This window comes from Hemibagrus wyckioides, linkage group LG06 (assembly GCF_019097595.1).
Source record: "Hemibagrus wyckioides isolate EC202008001 linkage group LG06, SWU_Hwy_1.0, whole genome shotgun sequence".
NCBI lineage: Eukaryota > Metazoa > Chordata > Actinopteri > Siluriformes > Bagridae > Hemibagrus > Hemibagrus wyckioides.
This window is the reverse complement of record NC_080715.1, coordinates 11,417,518-11,436,920: the sequence shown is the minus strand read 5'-3', so window position 1 is coordinate 11,436,920 and position 19,403 is coordinate 11,417,518. Positions and strand designations below refer to the sequence as shown.

The 19,403-nt window shown below is 40.4% G+C and overlaps 1 protein-coding gene across 13 annotated transcripts in view; it reads right to left on the bottom strand.

Annotated features, from left to right (window-relative positions):
- Positions 1 to 19,403, bottom strand: part of tns1b (tensin 1b) — a 233,015-nt gene that overhangs the window by 10,265 nt on the left and 203,347 nt on the right. For 8 of the 13 annotated variants that reach the window (XM_058391893.1, XM_058391897.1, XM_058391899.1 and 5 more), the window contains 12 exons: positions 13,737 to 15,209; positions 12,511 to 12,594; positions 10,178 to 10,350; positions 9,886 to 10,024; positions 7,142 to 7,237; positions 6,275 to 6,292; positions 5,697 to 5,862; positions 4,400 to 5,511; positions 3,581 to 3,667; positions 3,006 to 3,134; positions 1,802 to 1,894; positions 74 to 151 (listed from right to left, as the gene is read on the bottom strand). In XM_058391893.1, coding sequence (XP_058247876.1) covers positions 74 to 151; positions 1,802 to 1,894; positions 3,006 to 3,134; positions 3,581 to 3,667; positions 4,400 to 5,511; positions 5,697 to 5,862; positions 6,275 to 6,292; positions 7,142 to 7,237; positions 9,886 to 10,024; positions 10,178 to 10,350; positions 12,511 to 12,594; positions 13,737 to 15,209 — 3,648 coding nt within the window. The remainder of the gene's footprint in view (positions 1 to 73; positions 152 to 1,801; positions 1,895 to 3,005; positions 3,135 to 3,580; positions 3,668 to 4,399; positions 5,512 to 5,696; positions 5,863 to 6,274; positions 6,293 to 7,141; positions 7,238 to 9,885; positions 10,025 to 10,177; positions 10,351 to 12,510; positions 12,595 to 13,736; positions 15,210 to 19,403) is intronic. The other 5 variants (XM_058391900.1, XM_058391906.1, XM_058391898.1 and 2 more) reach the window with 4 other exon arrangements.

Below are 19,403 nucleotides of genomic sequence, written 5' to 3'. Positions count from 1 at the left end.
GCGATCAGCAAGTCTGAGATCATTTTAAACACACAAACACATACAGACATGAGCACATAACACAAACTCTTACCTTTTGTGGGTATAACCAGTTTGCAAGGTAGGGCCAGTGGAGTAATGGAGTGCTGGTACACTAATGCAGATAGGCAGCCTGTATGAAGACAGATACAAACATGGAATTATATTTACGAGAACAGAAATCAGAGATGGACATGCTTTACATGACGAACTCCATAACTGGGTTATATTTTGAACCGCTGCCATGTAATACATCATGTAAACAGTGAATCCAGCCTAAGTAGCTTTCCTACTAACAAGCTGGAATGACAGCATTGGCACATGGGTGGAAAGACCTCAGTGTCAAACCTTTCACTAACATTGGATCTCATATATCAAGCAAGATACCAGTTGATTTATTTGTAAACCATTTGCAGGATCGTTTACACAAGAAATATGATATTTCTACTGAGTTTGGAAAAACCCTGCATGATCTCCTAGGACTATGTAAAAGTACTTAAAAGAACTAACTCACTAATAGGAAGCTCAAACCTTGAAACTAAATAATTAGTTATGCAATTTAATACACAGTTGATGCTGGCGGGTTTAAATCACTACAAACTTTATAGTTTCAGTTTTATGAATCTTGGTTGTATCCTATTCATGAATTGAAAAAAAGCAACCAGTCTAGCCATTCAGTCAGGACCAATGAAAAAACACATGAGGAAATTTGGGAGGATTTTGACCAGACCATTGTTCACAGGGATTCATTAACATGAAGAAAATCAGCATCAGAGAATATTTTGTAAATCTGTTTTGTAAAACCCATTCTGCCTAAAGATTTCAAATTATTCTTTGGGAAAAGCAACTCCAACTAGCAGATAACTACAGACAAAACAGGTTTTATTCCTCAGGTAAACTGTGTATAAGCTATGATGGTAATAAACACACAAAAAAAATTCCACTGTTGAATCAACTCAGATAATCCAGCTAGGCTTGTATAAACACTGCAGGTGTTGATTCACCATGAGGGGATTTTGCTGTGTTATACAGTACGTGAGAAATGCCCGAGTAGTATTTAAAAACCCATTAATTTTCCATATAAATGTTATTATCATCTTATAAATTGTCTGGGGAAAAAAAAAGAGATCGATAACATTCCCATGAAAGAGGCTACCTTGTCTGGGCCTCCTTTCTAAATGTGTATTTGGGACATGGCCTGCCTCAGCATGTGTGATACTTGGCAGAGCCTCAACTTAGACCTAGACCAAGGGAGGAGGAGAAAAGTGCAGACAGCTATATATCTAATGGCACTGCCAGGCTTCACCCACACCTGCTTTTAACCTCACACGTCTCACGTTTTTTCCTCTCTCTTACTCATAATCAAAATACACTTATGTAATGTCTGTTTTGTGCTGTATGTTATGTAATGCCTCACCTAACAGGATATTTCAGAGCTTACATAAGCAGCCCAGCCCATGTTATTGTTATTGTAGATCAAGTGAGGCACTACGTAGTGCAAAAAAGCAACTCAGTTTTCACTGTGCCGAGATCATGTCACAATGCAGCAACCAGACTAAATTAAAGACAAGCCCTTTGAACGACATTATGGAATTTAAAGTGATTATGGTGCTATAGATAGAAGTCTTGACAGAGCATTGAGCCTCATGAATCTGGATATTAGTTTGAGTTTAAAGTTTTACACATTACAACAACAAAATAGCCACAAAAACTTATATTTGTTATGATGTGGTTATATTGTAAATCAACATGCATAGTAATATAAAGACTGATAAAGACTGACCAAAGTAGGGCTCATTGGGGCATCCCTTCAGCTTCACGCCTTTTGGACTTGTCTCAATCAGGAAGTGGCGCACGAGCTCGTTGGTGATGTCACCTGGAACACCAATATAATTATTGTTAACAAATTGAATTAATTACTAAACTAACTGCAGTATTTAAATAACTGATATCAGTTAGGGTATATCAGCAGCTAGTTCTGATTATTTACAAAAAAAGAACCCCATCAGGAAACCAAGGTCTATCAACTTTGGCCCCGTTTCAACTACAAAAGCCTAAAAATTCCTCAATAACGTCTCAGAAATGACAGAAACCAGGGAAGCTTTCATTCCTGAATAACTTGACATTTAAACAACGTGTTTAGCTAACAAGCACTCATTAGAACTTGTTTATATCAGATGTGGTGCAGCACGAACAGCAAATCAAAGAGTTTTTGGGATGCGGTTGTCTTTTTTAAAATCGAAAACCCAAAATGTTAACCATTTCAAGCTTCTCGACATTTGTTACAGCACTTACCGCATCCTAAGATTCAAGATTTAAGAATGTTTCATGGATAATGCAGCAAATTTTAAATTAAAAATAAATAATAACACATTAAAGTTGTCATACAGTATTTATCAGGTCATATTTATCATATTCCTACAGAGAGACTGTATAAACATGCCTGAGATACTAGTGAAGTATTGTGCAAGATATATGACCCAAGTAACAACATGGCAAAAATAAAAAAAATATTACTAATTTTAAAAATTAAAGATTTTTTTCCTCCTCTGTAGGAACATGTCTAGCAGGAGAAGCGTTATCTAGGCTCAAGCTTACAACAATAACCTTGAGGGTGTCTACTAATTCTCTCTGAACATCAGGCAGGCATGAACTTCAGAGCAGCTGTGCTGAAAGAGAAGCTGTGTTGAAAGCTATCTTCAGTTTCAATCCTAATCCAATGCTGCATTATATTTAAGTGTGTGTGGACAGGAGCTGTTAATCAAATGCTGAGAGCTAAATTATGGGTTGAAGGCAATGATAATATCTCGCAAGAATCATTTTAGACACATGAATTAATGGAGAAGCTCCCAAAGACCCCCTAGAAGCAGTATCACAATCTCAATTTTATTAAGAGTGTGTTGATAGAAGGTAAGTGAATTGTCTGGCCTAAGGGCAGATTGTCAAATAGTTTCCATTGCTTGCTATAGTTGTTGATCTGTTAATACCTTTTTTAGGTGGTTGCACTGTAGGAGGTGGGGAGGCCACTTTCATGGCCAGACCATAGGCACCCCTGAAGGAGTGGCTGTCTCGGATGATGAAGGCCCCTGGCTCCCTCTCCTTCAAAATATTAATAGCTGGAAAAAGGACCAAGAACAAGAGATGGGACTGTTTTAATTTCATTCAGCTTTCTAATTTTATTCAAGTCCCTTGCAGACTTATACAACTAGAAACAAAGCCCATTCCTCATTAATCATCATATTTGTGAGATTTGATTTGGAGCTACATATTGCATATGCATATATGTTCTAAAATTGACAGTGCAGCAGATGCTCACAAAGTGTAGCCAAGTACATATGGCTTAGTGTATGCTCTTGTGCATATTGTCATCTTCACTAAATCCAATAAAAGTTTTTTCCAACAGAAAAAAAGCAGATACAATGGTCCACAGGAACTGACCTCATAATGGGCATATAAATCATGGCCACTGAGGACAGAAGAATTGTTTAAATGGGGTACATGTCTCATGTCTAAATCAAAACATAGATCAGACACGCAAAAAATACACATGCCAAGACCTTACCTTGCTCTCTGGAGATGTCTGGTTTATACCAAAACTTGGTAGTGTCTTGGACAAACTTTACATTCAGCCTGGTCTCTGGACTTCCATCTATAAAATAGGAGATGCAAAAGATCAGGCAAACTTGTCAAAAATATTCATGCTTAAACAAATTAAGGAAAAAAGTTGGAAATAATCATACAGTCAAACACACACAAACATGCACAGGATAATGCAATGGTATCATATTATTTGCATTCATTTTTCACTAATTTAATAAAGAATATCCTCTATACAGACCAATGACATAATTTCTATGCTCTTATACTTCAACTGAACTGCTGCAACTCCTTACAGAACAATAGGCAAGTTTTACAACCATTGGGTCAAAAAACCAACCAGTAATAACCTCAGTTGTCCCTTTCGTCAAAGGATTTTAATAATGTGATATACAGTATATACTTATTTGAATTGTATTGCTTTGTGTTGTCTGTTTTGTTTAAACTGATATATAACAGACTCCCTAGTTTTGGCTAGGTGTCTCATTTAAATGTACCAAACATCTTAATTCATGTACCTGTGTGTCATGCAGTGGCATTTTAATTAACTTGGAAACTTGAACTATTAAACAGCTAGAGATTATATTAAGTCTTAATGATAAATATTTTGTATAAAACACTATATAGAAAAAAGCCAACTCAGCTAGATACACAAATTACTGAAAAATAAAATATGCCCTGGGGTTTCTACAGATAAACTCATGCATGTATTTTCTTTTATGTACAGTTGTTGAAGTGTCTTTAAATAAACAATGACAAGAACTAATTAATAGACTCTCCTTACCACACATGTTGAGTTTGGAGAAATCTGGAAGTGTATGAAAGAAATGCACACTTGGAGTGCTCCCTCCACTAGACATGGGTGGTGACACCTTCCCATTGAGGGTGTTGTAGGAGAGTACACCATTTGGGCGCTCGCCACTTGACATGCGCCTTTTCTCTGGCAGCTGTGGCTGCCTGAAGTTATCAGAGAAGGAAGCAGGTGAGACAGGGAAGGATGGGGTGGAGGGTGGATGGTAGCCTGATGAGCTGCTCTGACGTGATAGGGCACCATGTCTCTCATCTGGAGTGGTGTACCCACTGTGCATTGGGTGCCTATCCAGGCTGGGGCTTCCATGGGACACCTGAGTCACAGAGGGGTGGCGTCCCAGGATAGGGCTGCTCTGGCCAGGATGAGTAAGTGATGTCTGCCTACTTAACACAGGACTGATCTGGCTGGGCTGGATGACAGACTGGGTGAGGGAAGGCTGATACCCAACTGAGGGGCTTTGAAGACCTTGTCTGTTCAGAGTGGGACTGCTCTGTGTGCCTTGGCTTACAGGCATCTGTCTGTTCATCACTGGGCTACTTTGGTTGGGCTGAATCATGGGCTGGGTTTGTGATGGCTGGTACCCACTTTGGAAACCTTGCCTGTTCAGGATGGGGCTGCTCTGTGTGCCCTGGCTAATGGGCATCTGTCTACTCAGTATCGGGCTACTTTGTGTTGCCTGTGAAATCATGCCATGCCGTGGAAGCATTACACTGCCAGAGCCTCCAGGCTGATAGCCATTAGCTGGAGAAGGCTGATGGCTGAGAATGGGACCTTCATGATTTGGCAGTATTTGTTGGAGGGCAGGAATGGGTGATGTGTCAGTGGATATGGTGTGATGATGTGTGCCAGGGCTGCTATGCATGGGTTGGCTACCAATGGTGGTCAGCTGAACATGCTCTGGTGGGGAGGAATTAAGATCAGGAGTTATAAAGCTGCCTAAATAGCTGCCAGGTGTTTGATAAGAAGGATAGGAGGCAGCTGGAGTGTGTGACGTGCTCTGGGTGGGCAATGAGCGGAAACCAGAGTCTCCCACTCCATCAGATGGTGTGCTTAGGCCCATTCGGCTCTCCACCATGATATGCTCTCTGAAACCAGAATAAACACTGTATTAGAAACGTATGGTTAGAATCACTGCCTTAAATTTGCGCTATTGCATAAGTCTATTTTGATGCCTGTTTTTCTACAAATAGGAACATTTTCAAGATGGCACCACTGTCAGTTGACTTTGGCTTACTTCAAAACCTCAAATATTATAGCAAAGTCCTCTCACCCCTCTGGTCTTTGCACAGGGCTGCTGGATGACAGTGGGGGGTTAAAGGGATGAGAGGCTCCTCTGGCCAAACTGCCACTCTCAAACGTTGGAGACACAGGACTGGATGGCTGGCCCCCAGTCACTGATGCTGAACGAGCAACAGACGCCACATAGCTCCGGGGCTCTGAAAGCACACACAGATCAGATATTGTCAGCTACTGGGCAATTAAGAACATTACAAACTTTAACATCTTACTGCTGATCCAACATGAGCAAAGAATGATTTGTACACCAACATAAAAATCATTCAATCAATTAAATATTCATGTTTTTTTATGATTTGCTACATATTTTGATTCCCAACCGCTAATGCTGATATTGCCAAAAAAAAATCAGCTGGTAACACAGCATCTTAGAGCACTGGGGATTCTTATTAGTTCCAGCACCATCGCTGAAGACATTAAGCTAAATAAATATTTGCTAGATGAGGAATAGGTTTAACTACGACAAATGTTTTCAAGTTAATAAGAAAAAGAAATCAAAGAATATGATCATGGGAATAAATAGGTGAGTCTTTATTAGTGCTAAGCTCTTACCTTCCTCTTCCTCACTCTCTGTACCATGCAACACAGATGACAGCCGGGGTGAAAATTAGACAAAAATACAGAGAGAAAGTTTGGATGAAAATAGATAGTAAATAAAGATCAAAAGATGAAGAGAATAAAGAGAAAAAAATATTTAACTACAGAAGCATAGTAAATATTTGAGGCAATTACTATTTTAACATTTACTACAGACAGAAAAAGAAACAAAAAGGAAAGAAGGGTTTAAAAGTGTTACTCTAACGGAAGCAATAGCCCTAACCTGCATGGGAACAGAGCTAAAACTTGCATTGCGTGAGACATTTGGATTCAGTTAGAAGGAGACAGAGTTTTTTAAGCCAGCCAGCCAAGTTAAACAGCTCTCGCAACACACTTCTATTATCACTCAGTCTGATTTAAGCCCCATATACCTACCCTCACTGGCCTCTCAAACTGAAATCAAAGGGAAACCTGCACTCTAAAAAGGATTTTATTCATTTTTGTACTTTTCCAGGTCTCCTTATAATCTAACGGGGTTGATATTGGCTGTTTTAATACTGAGGTCAAAAAAGCACCATGCCTTTGAACACTATTTTTACACATTTTCATAGCAATAAAGCTCTCAACTCTTCTTTCATGCAGACACATACAGGTTATAATTAATCCAGTGCAACCACATATGCAATATGAAGACTTGTTCATTTAAAAGTACATATGAGCTCAGTGTTTGAGAAAGTATGGTCAAGATGCTTGTAAAAGAGAAACGGGAGTTCACTTTAATATACCACAGAGGAGATGGATTTCTTTTTATTAGCAAGCTATGAAGACCTTAGGGGCTGGTGAAATTCAAACTGACTTCCTGTTTCATGTGTATGTGCTCACCTGAGCCTGTCTGGTTAAGAAGGATCTCAGCTGGGTTGTGTGGTTTCAAACCCAGGAAGGACAGAGGTGTTTTTGCCAAACCTGGAGGAGAACGGCCTGAGAGAAAAAGAAGGCAAATAGGTTAGCGGACAGCTCAGGATTGGCAAGTCATCTACAGCCCAGATCTGTATGTACAACCACAGCATGAGCAGTGGAACATAAGCAGCTCACTGGCTGTTTTCTGATGTCTGATTCCTAATTCGATTGAAATTTTATTGCTATAGAAACACCAAAGCAAATAAATTATATCTTTTAAAAGTCTAAAATATACAGATCCAGAGCTGTAAAGATGACACAATTGCAGATGAGAAGGTACAGTGTTTACACAGAAAATCTGGTGACAGTGCACGTGCCTCATGCTAACTGCCTAGGCCATGCAAGTGTTTCATTCAAAATGTGAATGCTGTAAATGAAACACTCTCTATCAAGATGTTCTGACAGAACAAGCACATCATGCAGACAACCACACAATACTCATATGTCAATGAACTGAACCTGAGCTGTAGCTTCTCACATTTGCACACAGAACAAGTAATGGCATCACTTTATTTGTGTAATCCACTGTAGACACTCTACTGTCAATAAACCACCAGTAGCAGCTTATCTAACTCTAAACAATGCATAAACATTATAGATGTTGACATTTAGTAAATAATCTATACACACTCTACAGTTATGTAATCTGGATATAGAACCTTGCATTTCAATGCATCTTATGAATCACTAAAAAAACCTACTATAGTAGAACCAGTTACTGTGTTAAAACAATAGCTATAGAATGAAACATTTATGGCCAATGAAGCATTTTTATTACTCACTTCTTGTTCAAAATGGATCCCTCACATGTTTAGAGTCCACAGCAGTAGTCATGTTATAGTGTGAAACAAAGTGCGACTACCTCAAAGTGATGTGTCTTATTTATAGCTATGAACTAATACCTCCATTCAATCAAGCATTGTATCTTAGTCCCATCACTGAACTCTATTGATACATTTTTATGACATTTTAGTCAGAATCAGCTTTCTTCACTGGTAGCCTAGAGCTGGCTTGTTGAGTGTCTACACTGGACTATCCAAAAACAAAAAAAGGTGTGTCTCATAAGTACTAGCAATGAAGACCAACAAAACAAGACTGTGAAGACAAAATTATTAATAATAATTAAAAACAAAACATTCATGCAGACAATACAACACTATGGACCAGATTGCATGGGTGATGGAAAATCAGGGCCGGTATCTACATGCATGCCTGTTGAAGCAGTGTGCTGTTAAGTTTGGACATTGGCCATGAAGTCTGGGGAAGATTTAACACCGAGACACTGTGGTGTCTGAGACAGTTTGTGCACATCCTCCACTTACCAAAGAATCCCATACAATTCTTTGTATGAAAGCCCAAATCGCTCAACATGAGAGGGAAAGGGGAAGGGAGGAAAGCAGTGGGGTAGTGGAAGACTCAAAGGTCCTCTGGTTTACTGCAGGAGAAGGGGGCCGCAGTGATGCTGCTGCTTTTAAATGACTTTCAAAGCATGTGAGCTTAACCACTGAACCAGAAAAGACAATCAGTGCTGTCTCCTGCTCCCCACAAATGCAAACATGCCTGCTTTAAAAGCCCACATGAAGTATTTGTTTGCTGCCGAGAATGCTTTTGACATTAATCTGCATGAAGTGTTGAAAAGCAAAATATACACTATATATCTTTGGTAAATCCAGTATAAGGTTGAATAGTCATAATTCCCATAGACATATACCAATAAAGCAGTGCGTGTGCTGTCAAGTTTCATTTTGCCACACAGAGACAGCAGTACTCTAGAGTATGTCCTCATTCTGTTGAGAGTAAGGCAGCTTTGTGGATCAAATTTCAACCAGAGCAGCGGGGATTGAATCGATTTCAGACAGCATGTCTGGTAAGAAGAAATGCAGCAATGAGCCAAAGAAAACAGAGCAGGTCGAGAGTGCATATAAGATGCTCAGGTCTGCTCAAGGAGACCTTGCAAAGGGCCTTTTATGAGGAAGCTGAGGTGGAGGGGATGCAAGGGTACAATGAAGTAATATGTGATTAAAAGTGAGCTATCCTGGCTGCTCGTAATGGGATCAGCCTATAAAAATGAGAGCTTGACGACCTTCATGGCTCACACATGCACCAGAAAATAGCTGATGACAACAGTTTATGAAACATGTGGAGTTGTTGGGAAACAGGAGAGAGCTATTTTTTTTCTTAGCTTTTAGGTATTTATGATCCAACACAATATCTACTCTTTGCTAATAATTGACCAGGCAAAAGAAATAATTGAAATTGAGCACAAATTCTCACAACTGTTGTGTGTCAGCTGTTAATAAGTAGTTAACAACCCGGAGACAGGATTTCAATTAGCTGCTCAGCATAGGGTGATCTAGGGTTGGCTTGTAGAAAGTGTGTTAATACTGGTCTACCCTTAATGAATCTAGTAGAGAAAGAATAAAAGTAGATAAGATAAGCTTGCTGTAACACTTGCAATTAACACTTGCAATTTATATAAAGAAAATCTACTTAATACATAACCTAATCACACATAAAACACTCGTTAGATGTCACCGTCAAAGTTATTTGAGATAAATATGCATAACGTCAAGACCTTAATAATAAATATCATCTAGCTAATCGAACTAGCTAAGAAGAGATATCGCTTGATCTCTACGGCACCCTTCTCCTTCAGCTGGGAAACTTACACAGGTTGAAGTAAGGGGTTTGTGGCGAGACAGGGAATGCAGGGGTTTGGGGGAGGACCTCACCGCCCACAGATGCTGGAGGGCTCACTTGGCCCCCATCCATCTCTTCAAATGCCTCCCTGTAACTGTGCATTTGTCCCTAGAGAAGCATATGACAGGTGAACACACACATTAATGCAAATAATCACCCATACACATCATAATATGCATGATATATCAGGGATAATTTTGCACATCAGAAAATGATCTTAAAATCAAGGACATCACTGCTTTAACTGGCCATTGAGTCTACCTCCTTAGGTCGGCCCCCTGGGTTTTGAGCAATGGTATTGGCCAGTTCTGGTGAAATGCAGCGAATGGGGGAGCGGACTCGGGTAGGGCTTTCGTCGCGGGACTGTCCCTCACTGATAGTCCGGTGTCGTCCTTCTACTGAGCCTTCATCCTTCGATGCCTCTTGAGATACCCCTAGCAAACCATTTGATAACCACACAGACACTTAATCAATGCAATTTATTAATCATTGGATTTATATTTATGATATCTTGGTAATCGCACAATAGTAATAGTCCTTTTCATAAAGTCGCATTAGAGGCCAAAAGCCACCTCTGAAATAACATATAGGCTTTGTGTTTGAGTTGTAGTCCATGTAAAAAAGGCATCATCCTTCATGTCCTGAAACACCAAGAGCATGGGATACAGGAAGATTCTCTCCTCACCTATATATATTTTGCACAAATTATATTCCCACTTCCTTTTCCCATCTACTAAAAAAGAATGGCTTATTTATCTCAATAACTAGTGGAAAAAGTAAGCATGTAAACCGTAGTGTGTAATCTAGCAACACAATATTCTGTTTTTGTATTTCAGATCAGGTCCTTCACTCAGATTTCCAAAGAATTGGACTGTAGTCTACCCCATCTGGCTTCAAAACAACTTGTGTTCCTGGTCTTATCTGACTACACACTGGGGTGTGCGCAAACACACCCTTGTCTGAAAATGCAAGGTTTGGAAACCAGGCAACACTCTGAGCAAAATATTTACCATTTTTCTCAGTGATGAGTGAATATCATGGGGTGTCAGGATGTCCAAGTCATCGCATGGACAGCAATGGATTTTAGTTGAACTCACCAAGCTAAGAAGGGCTAAGTTAAATATGTTTTGGAGTGGAGAACTCATGGCATAAATGGTATATGGGTAGATTAGGAAAAAAAAGGGAACCTAAGACCACCTCTTAGTGTCATGTAATATCCCAGCTGAATAACATGCAGAACTGTATATCTGCAGGATATAAAAGTTTTGTATCTACTCATGTTGCTCAAGCAATGTTCAGAAAAGACCTGGATCTAGCCCAGCTCCCACGAGCTGGAAAGGTGCACAGTCACATTCTCCAGCATCATCTCACTTTGGGCCGTTTTATGGACACACGATGCAGACAAAATAAGCACAGCTGTGCATGTCAAACACTGCAACTGTTTCCTTAGCAACTGCCTATGCCTAATGATTTCAAGCTGATTCAATGGAGAACCCAAGAGCCTTTGTCCTGCTCTTCTTCAACTGATCAATGCAGGTGATGCTAGAGAGGGAAAGTGAGATTTTGTTTTCTATTTCATTCATTTCTAGAAGCATAAAAGAGCTTGTCACAGGGCCGTGTTATCTGAGGCAAGGTCTGAGAGGGTCATAGCCTCTTTTCGGACATTGTGGAGTCTATATTGGATTAAATGTGAGTCGGAAGGAGTCCCAGACTGGGAACGGAAGCTGGACTCTGGCTACTGTGTGCTGCCTTTGTGAGGACCAAACAGTCTGTGCCCTAGACTTTTATTCCCCAATGGCTGATAACAGCCGCACAATAGTTCTGCAACTTAGAAGGCTTTATTATGTTTTGTTCTTTTCCTAAATGCTAAAGCAGACGTGGAGGAGAGGCCTTGAAAGAATCCTGTGTCTTGATACTTCTGATTTGTTCTCTGAGCTTGACAAACTGTATCTTGTGACATGCACTCGGTGGATGCAGACAGAGTGGCCATTGTCTTCATACTGTCTCACTCTTGTAAAACCTTCATGCAAACTTTTGTGAATGCAGTTTGTTGGGGTCACTGGCTAACTGAGTCAAAATGAGTGAATCTACTGAGAGTATAAAAGAGATTGAAAATCCTGGTGTATGTTATAACACCTTAGAGTTAAGAGTTATTTTGTGGAAAGGGGAAAAAATGTGAGGAAAAAATAATGATAATATAAAAAGATGATAAACAGAGTGGAAACAGGAGAAAATACAGGAAGAAATGCTGAAGTGAGATAGAAGACACAAATCCAAAACAGAGCAGACACAGATAAGGGTGCTATGGATAAATGTGCTTGCAGAGAAAACAGCGATACAAAGACATGAACAGATATAGGCTGAAAGTGAAATATTAAGAGAGGAAGAAAGTGAGTGATAAATATAGAGAAGAGAAACAAAGGAAGGAAAGAATAAGAAAGATAACGCTAGACATACAGGAAAGAACAGAGAAAAAAAATAAAGACAGACATAAATGAAAGATAAAGAGACTGAAATAGAGACAGTAGATAGAGAGAGAGAGAGAGAGAGAGAGAGACAGAGAGAGTTAGAGAGAGAGAGAGAGAGAGACCAACCAGACAAGGAGAGAGAGCGGCGGCGGTTGTCAGGTTCAGAAGTGGCTGTTCTGTCTTTGAGGTCATGGATACGAGCCGTGTACTCTACAGAGGAGGAGCACGGGCATGATGAAGGGCAACAGGAGGTAACAGAGGAAGGTGGAGGGGAGGATGGTTAGGAGGTGAAGAAGACGATGAGGTATCCACAAATAGGATCAATCCAAAAGATGAAGGACAGAAAGAAAAAAAAATTAAAATGGTAAGAAAACAAATGTATTTTTAAGAGGCCAAAAAAATAAATAAACCAAACATTATGAAACATGTTTAAATAATTATTTCCTAAAGGTACTACCAAGCTGTAACGGAGGAATGTGGAGGAGAGGTGGAGGGTTTATCTAAGTCACGTGGAGTACTTGTACAATAATTGCAATAAAATAATAGCACTGATCCCACTGATTTTTTATATGATATTCCTCAATTTAGTCATTTTATTAGGGCCTGCTTTTCAAACACAGGCCCTAATCACCTCATGGTGCTAGAGTACATAATAAATACACTGTATGGAATCTGCCATATTTTAACTGGCACACCACTAGAGGGCAATTTTGTACTTAGATGAAGCTAGATTTGTTACTAATATGGAGCTGGGGAAAACTTTGTCTTAGTGTATAGCCATCATTTAGTTACCTTTAGTCTCCAGTTCTCTGAGACTTTATATATAATAACTTTATTGGCTCAGGATGTTCTCCAAAAGCATTGCAAAGTGAGCATTTACCAAAAGCTGATCTGTAAGGTATGTTTTGTCCAAAACACCTGTGAAAGGCTACAGAGTTTTTTTTGCACTACAGCTGCATTTGTACAAATGCAATGTTCTGGCAAAGCATGTATGTGTATCCACAGTGTAGAAACAAGGCCTGAGATGAGAGCTCAAGCCAGCAACACTTCACACAAAGCTTTCTTTGTGATCACACAGAGTTCATCAACGCCAGCGTAAGAAATGCTGAAGAAAGACATGGCTGGGTGTGCCTTTCAAAGTAGTGTTATTTAATTTGTGAATGTTCCCTAAAAAACTAGAAAAAACAGAAAAAATGTTTATGCTTTTTTACCAATCTGCATTCATTATATAGTAAAGATGGAAACTTCTGCTTGGGTATTTGAGTGTAAGTTTCTAGTGTGTTTATAACATACTTACTTACATACTTACAAATTAAATGTATAAATTAATTTTAGAGAAACTTTTAGCTTACCTGCCACACGTTGAGCCACCAGCCCTTCCAGGTTGTGGTGTGTGTTCTCATGTTCAGCCTCACAGGCCAGCGGGGAGGAGGTGGAGTAGCTCCTGAAGGGGGCACTGTGTGAGCTAGCATCTGGAGGATCAGAAAATTGCGAGGTTGTGCTGGGGGGATAAGCGTTAAGGGGCTTCAGCTCCAGACTGCTAACTGTATGAGAGGGTCCAGAAGAGTGGATCATACCAGTGGGCTCTGGAACTGAGGGATGGCTTGACACTGCTAACCTCTGTGGACTTTGAACTGAAGGTTCTGTAAGTTGAGACTGCACTGGAGCCATTTGGACAGGTGAGGTATGTTGCTGGGGCTGCGAGTATTCAATCATTGAATGTATGGCATTATCAGCCTGATATGATGGTCGAGCCTGTGTCTGCGAGAAGGATGGCTGGGTTGTGATAACAGTGCCTTCACCAGAAGGGGCGCTGTAGGACTTGGGAACTTGCATATGAGTTGGATCCAAATCCTGCATGAGCAGGTTGAGTGCCTCAATAGATTGTTCAATCTCGTTTTGAGAAGGAGCCTTAGGGAACTCAGGCAGGCTCTGGCTCTGAATTGAAGGACTGAAATGCACCCCATCTACAACTGGTTCCTCTGGAACACCAAACTGCTGCCAGACGTTAAGCCCCCGCTGCACAGCATCTCTGCTGCTGGTGGTACGTGTTGGAGCTTTGGGCATAAGCTTCTGGTCGGGGTTGGGCGTCGCTCCAAAGGACTGTGAGCGACAGATGCCTCCATTGTGGCTGGCAAAACTGCTGGATGGTAGCTCTGTGTTGCCCAGACTCTCCTGAGTGGAGGAGGAAGAGCCATAAAGTAGTGACACTGGTTCTGTCTCTTTTCCATGCCTGCTTCCCTCCAAGTAGGACATGCCCTGCCCATTGATAACTGTCTCAGGTTGGTAGTACAGGTCAGCCGGGGTGGCTCGACCCTCAAGAGAGGACAGAGTCCCCAGGCTGTCCACACTGTTGCCTTCTTGGCTGTTGGGCAGGTCATCATCCAGGATGTCTGTCTCCCTATCTATGCTGTTATGTCCATTTACATGGACCTGAGCCGGAACCAGGTGGAGGATACCACCTCCTCCTCCTCCACCTCCTCCCCCATGACTATTTTGGTAACCTGGCCTGTGCATAGGAGCCTCTAGGCCACTGAGCAGTTGTTCCAGCTCTTGCTTTTCCTCAGGACTGAGGGGCTGACTGGGCTGCTGGATTACCGGCACTGCCTGCTGGGCAGTTTCATCAGTGCGATCAGTCTTAATCGAGGCAGTTGAGTTCCCAGAGTCACTGCTAACGGACAGAGCGTGGTCCACTGGGGCAGAGGTGTGTTCAACAGTGGGCTCGACTGCTGTTGGAAGGCCGTTAGCTGTAGCATCAACAGACTCTTTTTTGCGGACTTTTGCGTAGAGGCTACCGTCCAGAGGACCTTGCATGTGAATGACGTCTGTAAAGAAAAAAAACATCACTTTGAGTATTTATACATGAATAGACTCCTCAAGTGCCACAAATGTCTACTTGGGACTATTTTTATTGAGCAACTGTAAACATATGAACATTTTGTATGTTTATACAAGGAACACCTGCATGCAAAACTTATTGTGTACTGATCCAGGATTATTAAGTCATCCAGTATAAGACAGAAAATTCTTAACAAGGCTCAACACAGGGTGAATCACTGATCACTGTTTACTATCCAGACTACTAAATCTGCGGCACCAGCATTCATTTTCATTGGTTTGATCGATTGTACCATGGTCCTACTTCATGCTTGTATGAACCTCTCCCTCCATAAAAAAACACCCACACACATGAGGACATAGACACACCCCTGGAATATGATTCAACAACATCTTCCCTGGAGACACACAACTGTCCTTATCCAAAGCTCTGACTCCCCTGTGGAAAAATAGTCTCAAATTAAAAGTTGGAAGCATTTCCTGCCTTCTTGGAATTAAAGCATCATTGCCTACATCATCTCACTTGCACATGCACACCCACTGGCTTGGGCAGCTGGAAAGTCCATTTATCTGCAGCTCTGACAATGAACATTTTGTTTTCTTGAGGACAAGCTTCACCGTAACAAGTGATGTTGGACACTGACCTTCTAAAACTGATGAGCCACTGCTTACTCTGCAGAATCAGCACTTTTTCTTTTTGCTTCATATAGTCATTATAGGGGTAATAAGAAATTGCTTTTCTTTTTCAAGGCACTATATGTGTCAGCAACCTTACACATGCTGGATTATAACTCTAATGCTTGAGTTACCTGACACTTTTTGTTCCATTCCATGACATAGAATCAATTACAAAAAGCTATTGTAGTTGAATAGGACTGTTATTTAACCATTGGATAAATGGTTAAAGCGATGAATAAAATGAGGAATGCATCCAACCATCTACAATTATATATACAAGTCTGACATATGCAAGACAGGGGGTTCTTCAGAACCAGAGTCAGGAACCTGAGCTTTAACGAAAATACAGTTAGTTGTGCTTATTTATTAGTGTATCTTACAGTTATTGAAACATACTCTCAATAGTTGTTGCAGAAAACATCATTATGGCTTTTTCTTTCATGTCGTTTTCAAAACCTGTTCTTCTGCACTAGTAGGACACACCTTCACATGCACAATGTTATACCAATGTACCACTCAAGGGCCTTTCCAAACTTATTGGCTGAAAGTACCAGTTAGCCTAGTCTTAATCAGCCCAGGCTTAATGCCAGAACTTCCCTTTAATAGCCAGGCCTGGAAAAAGTGAGCCTTTTCCCTAATCACCCATACTTTCCCCTTAACTAGAAAAACTCCAAAACCCATTTGTGAGTCTTTCCAGCACGCTGAGAAGTTCTCAGCACAGGGACAACACACCCATTGGAAAGCTGAGTGAACAACACACTCACGTTCATCATGCATAACGGTTTACTAAGTAAGAGTTAAAACTGTGACATTTGCTATGGTGCCAAAAGCAAGTTCTCATATTTTATTTATTCCTAAATACATCCTAATGACTTAGTGTCATGTGAAGACCTGATGTAGTCACAATCTTTATATGACACTAAGCATTTAGAGATGGAAGGTGACACACCTCTCTCTTGAAAAAGGAACTGCCTTCTATTTCAGCATGCATTTTATCACCATGCACCTATTTACATGCACCTGTGATCTGCCATCATTCCTACATTCAACATCAACATCCTCCCTTCCCAATCGTCACCTGTATAAATAGCAGGATGTTAACACATGTTATAAGAGGAAATAAGTGTTCATAATACTAGAGAAATACAGAAATACCTGTTGAGGTGTCCCAGTCTGCAGGTTCGGTATAATTTCTTAATCACTTTATGAGCTGCAGTGTTCTTCTTCTATAATGTTTCACTAACTGAACATTAGTGAGCTGTGGAAGGGGAGTTGCTTTGGCTCACCCCTCACACTCCTCCCACTAAGGCCACCGAACTGATTCTGACACACTCCAGTAGAGAAGCTCTATAATGGACTGCCTGTCTCTCACTCTCTCTCACTCTCATGCTCGCTCTCTGTTTTCTTTAACCTGACTGTGATGGGTGTGATTTTATCCTCTACCAGATGAGCAACTGAAGTCTAATGCCATGAAATCATACCATGATTTCTGACATTCATTTGCTCAAACACTCTTGTTTCATAAGTGATACCCTATACCAGACTTAGACATGTAATCAGTAGTAGACAAAATTAAATTACATGTGTAACTAAATGCATATCTTCCCCAAATACACACACACACACCCACACCCATTCAGACCCTCAGTGTGTTTACCACACATGGAACAGGGAAAAAAGAAAACCCAGAAAAAGGACATGTTATGGGAAACACAGCAAGAATAATGTGAGTTTATGTGTAGATGAGTGTATCCATACTGTTTGGATCATACTGTATTGGGAATGACATGACCCCTCTTCAATACATCATACACAGCAGACCTGATCTTGCGGCAGAATTAACCGCTCCTGCATGGACTTCGGTTCTGAGCCAGTTGGCTGTTTATAGGACAGTCTGGCCTGAACACCATGGAAAAGTTCCTCCCATTCAGCCATGTTAAAAAAGTGAACAAAGTGTTCTTTTTTTTTAAATGCCACTTGCAGCGAGGAGGGAAAGGGAGAAACAGAAAACATCATAAACTGATTGAAAACAGAAACTGTTCAAATCAAATCCACTTCCTCTGCATCGGTGTCATCTGATTTTGATGAAAGATACATACCAAGCCAACACATTACACTGCATTCAAAGACCACAGTTTTCCTCATGCGTCAGAGTTCCACTATGCAAACAGTTGGCTGAACAGAGCTACACAGCCTGATACTTTGAGCTGTGTTTTTTCTTTGACTGCTATCCTTAGATTTCCTTAGACATAACACTTTCCTATTGTATCCCTGCACAAAGCTAAGCTGATTCATTTAATTGAAGTTTTGATGGATGATTGTGGATTTAGTCAACTGGGCTGCAATATTATTCTGCAGTCTTGGGCATTGAGAAACTCTGCATAGATTAAGCCTCAATTCACAACACGAGCTTATAAGGATAAAAGTATGATGAATGCTGTAAGATGAATGCTTTAAGAATGAATTCCTTGTCTGCATGTAATGATTTCCAGGGGAGTTCCACTGTATTCAGCTTGCTGTTGGTTTAAGAGTACAAAGAAAAGAGTAAAGAGGAAATGCGGTTGAATGCTATATGAAACCTAGATTCAGCTATAACAATGATTTACAAGTGCAGTAAAGGAGCCCTGTGTGTGTACCTACATCACTCTGTGTGTAAGAGAGATTTCTGCTGTTTTTATCCTTATTCAGACCTCTTAACAGCCAGCAGGCAGAACAGTATCTGCTTTAACATTAATTCATTGATGTCCACTGATGGTTAGTCAATGGCTGAACCATTAATGCACCCTTGATCTCAAACACTAAAGCTTAGGCAGTTCTCAAGGTTCTGATGCTGGCTCTTATCCAAACTCCATCAGGACAGTGCCTTCGATTCTGTACATGTCCGAAACCAAGCATGGAAAATGTCGATGTTCAATGTCAATGTCAATGTTGCTATGTTTTAACAACTGTATAATGGAAATAGGGACTTAAAATGAGAGTGAAGGAATCTAAACACAACTAAATCTAACACAACTTCTAATATATCATGTCAGCATGATATTTTAATGCACTCACATACATACATATATATACAAGCCTCACAGCAGTGCCCAAGCGAAAATGTTTCCTGCAGCGACTGAAAAAAGCACACTGCCCTCTGTTATACGAGCTAATTATTATGGGTTAAGTAAGGCAACAGGAATGCCAACAGGTCTCCTGAGATGAGTTAATTTACATCTCAGTGCAAAGAGGCAGGAAGTTTGAGGGGGTCCTACCACTTTGCGCTGCCAGGAGGACAGACACAATCCTGAGTTATGACACATACAATGCTTTGATAGTTGCAGACATGCTATATGAGGAATAGTCCACTAGTTATTATTAGAACACTGCTAATTATTAGAACCTTGCTAAAATAAGCACTGTGATTATATAAAATAAACATATGATAATTAACATTTCAATTACAACAATTACAGGAATGGGATTCAATACAACTACCTGTTAATAATAGCATTTTTTCCTAG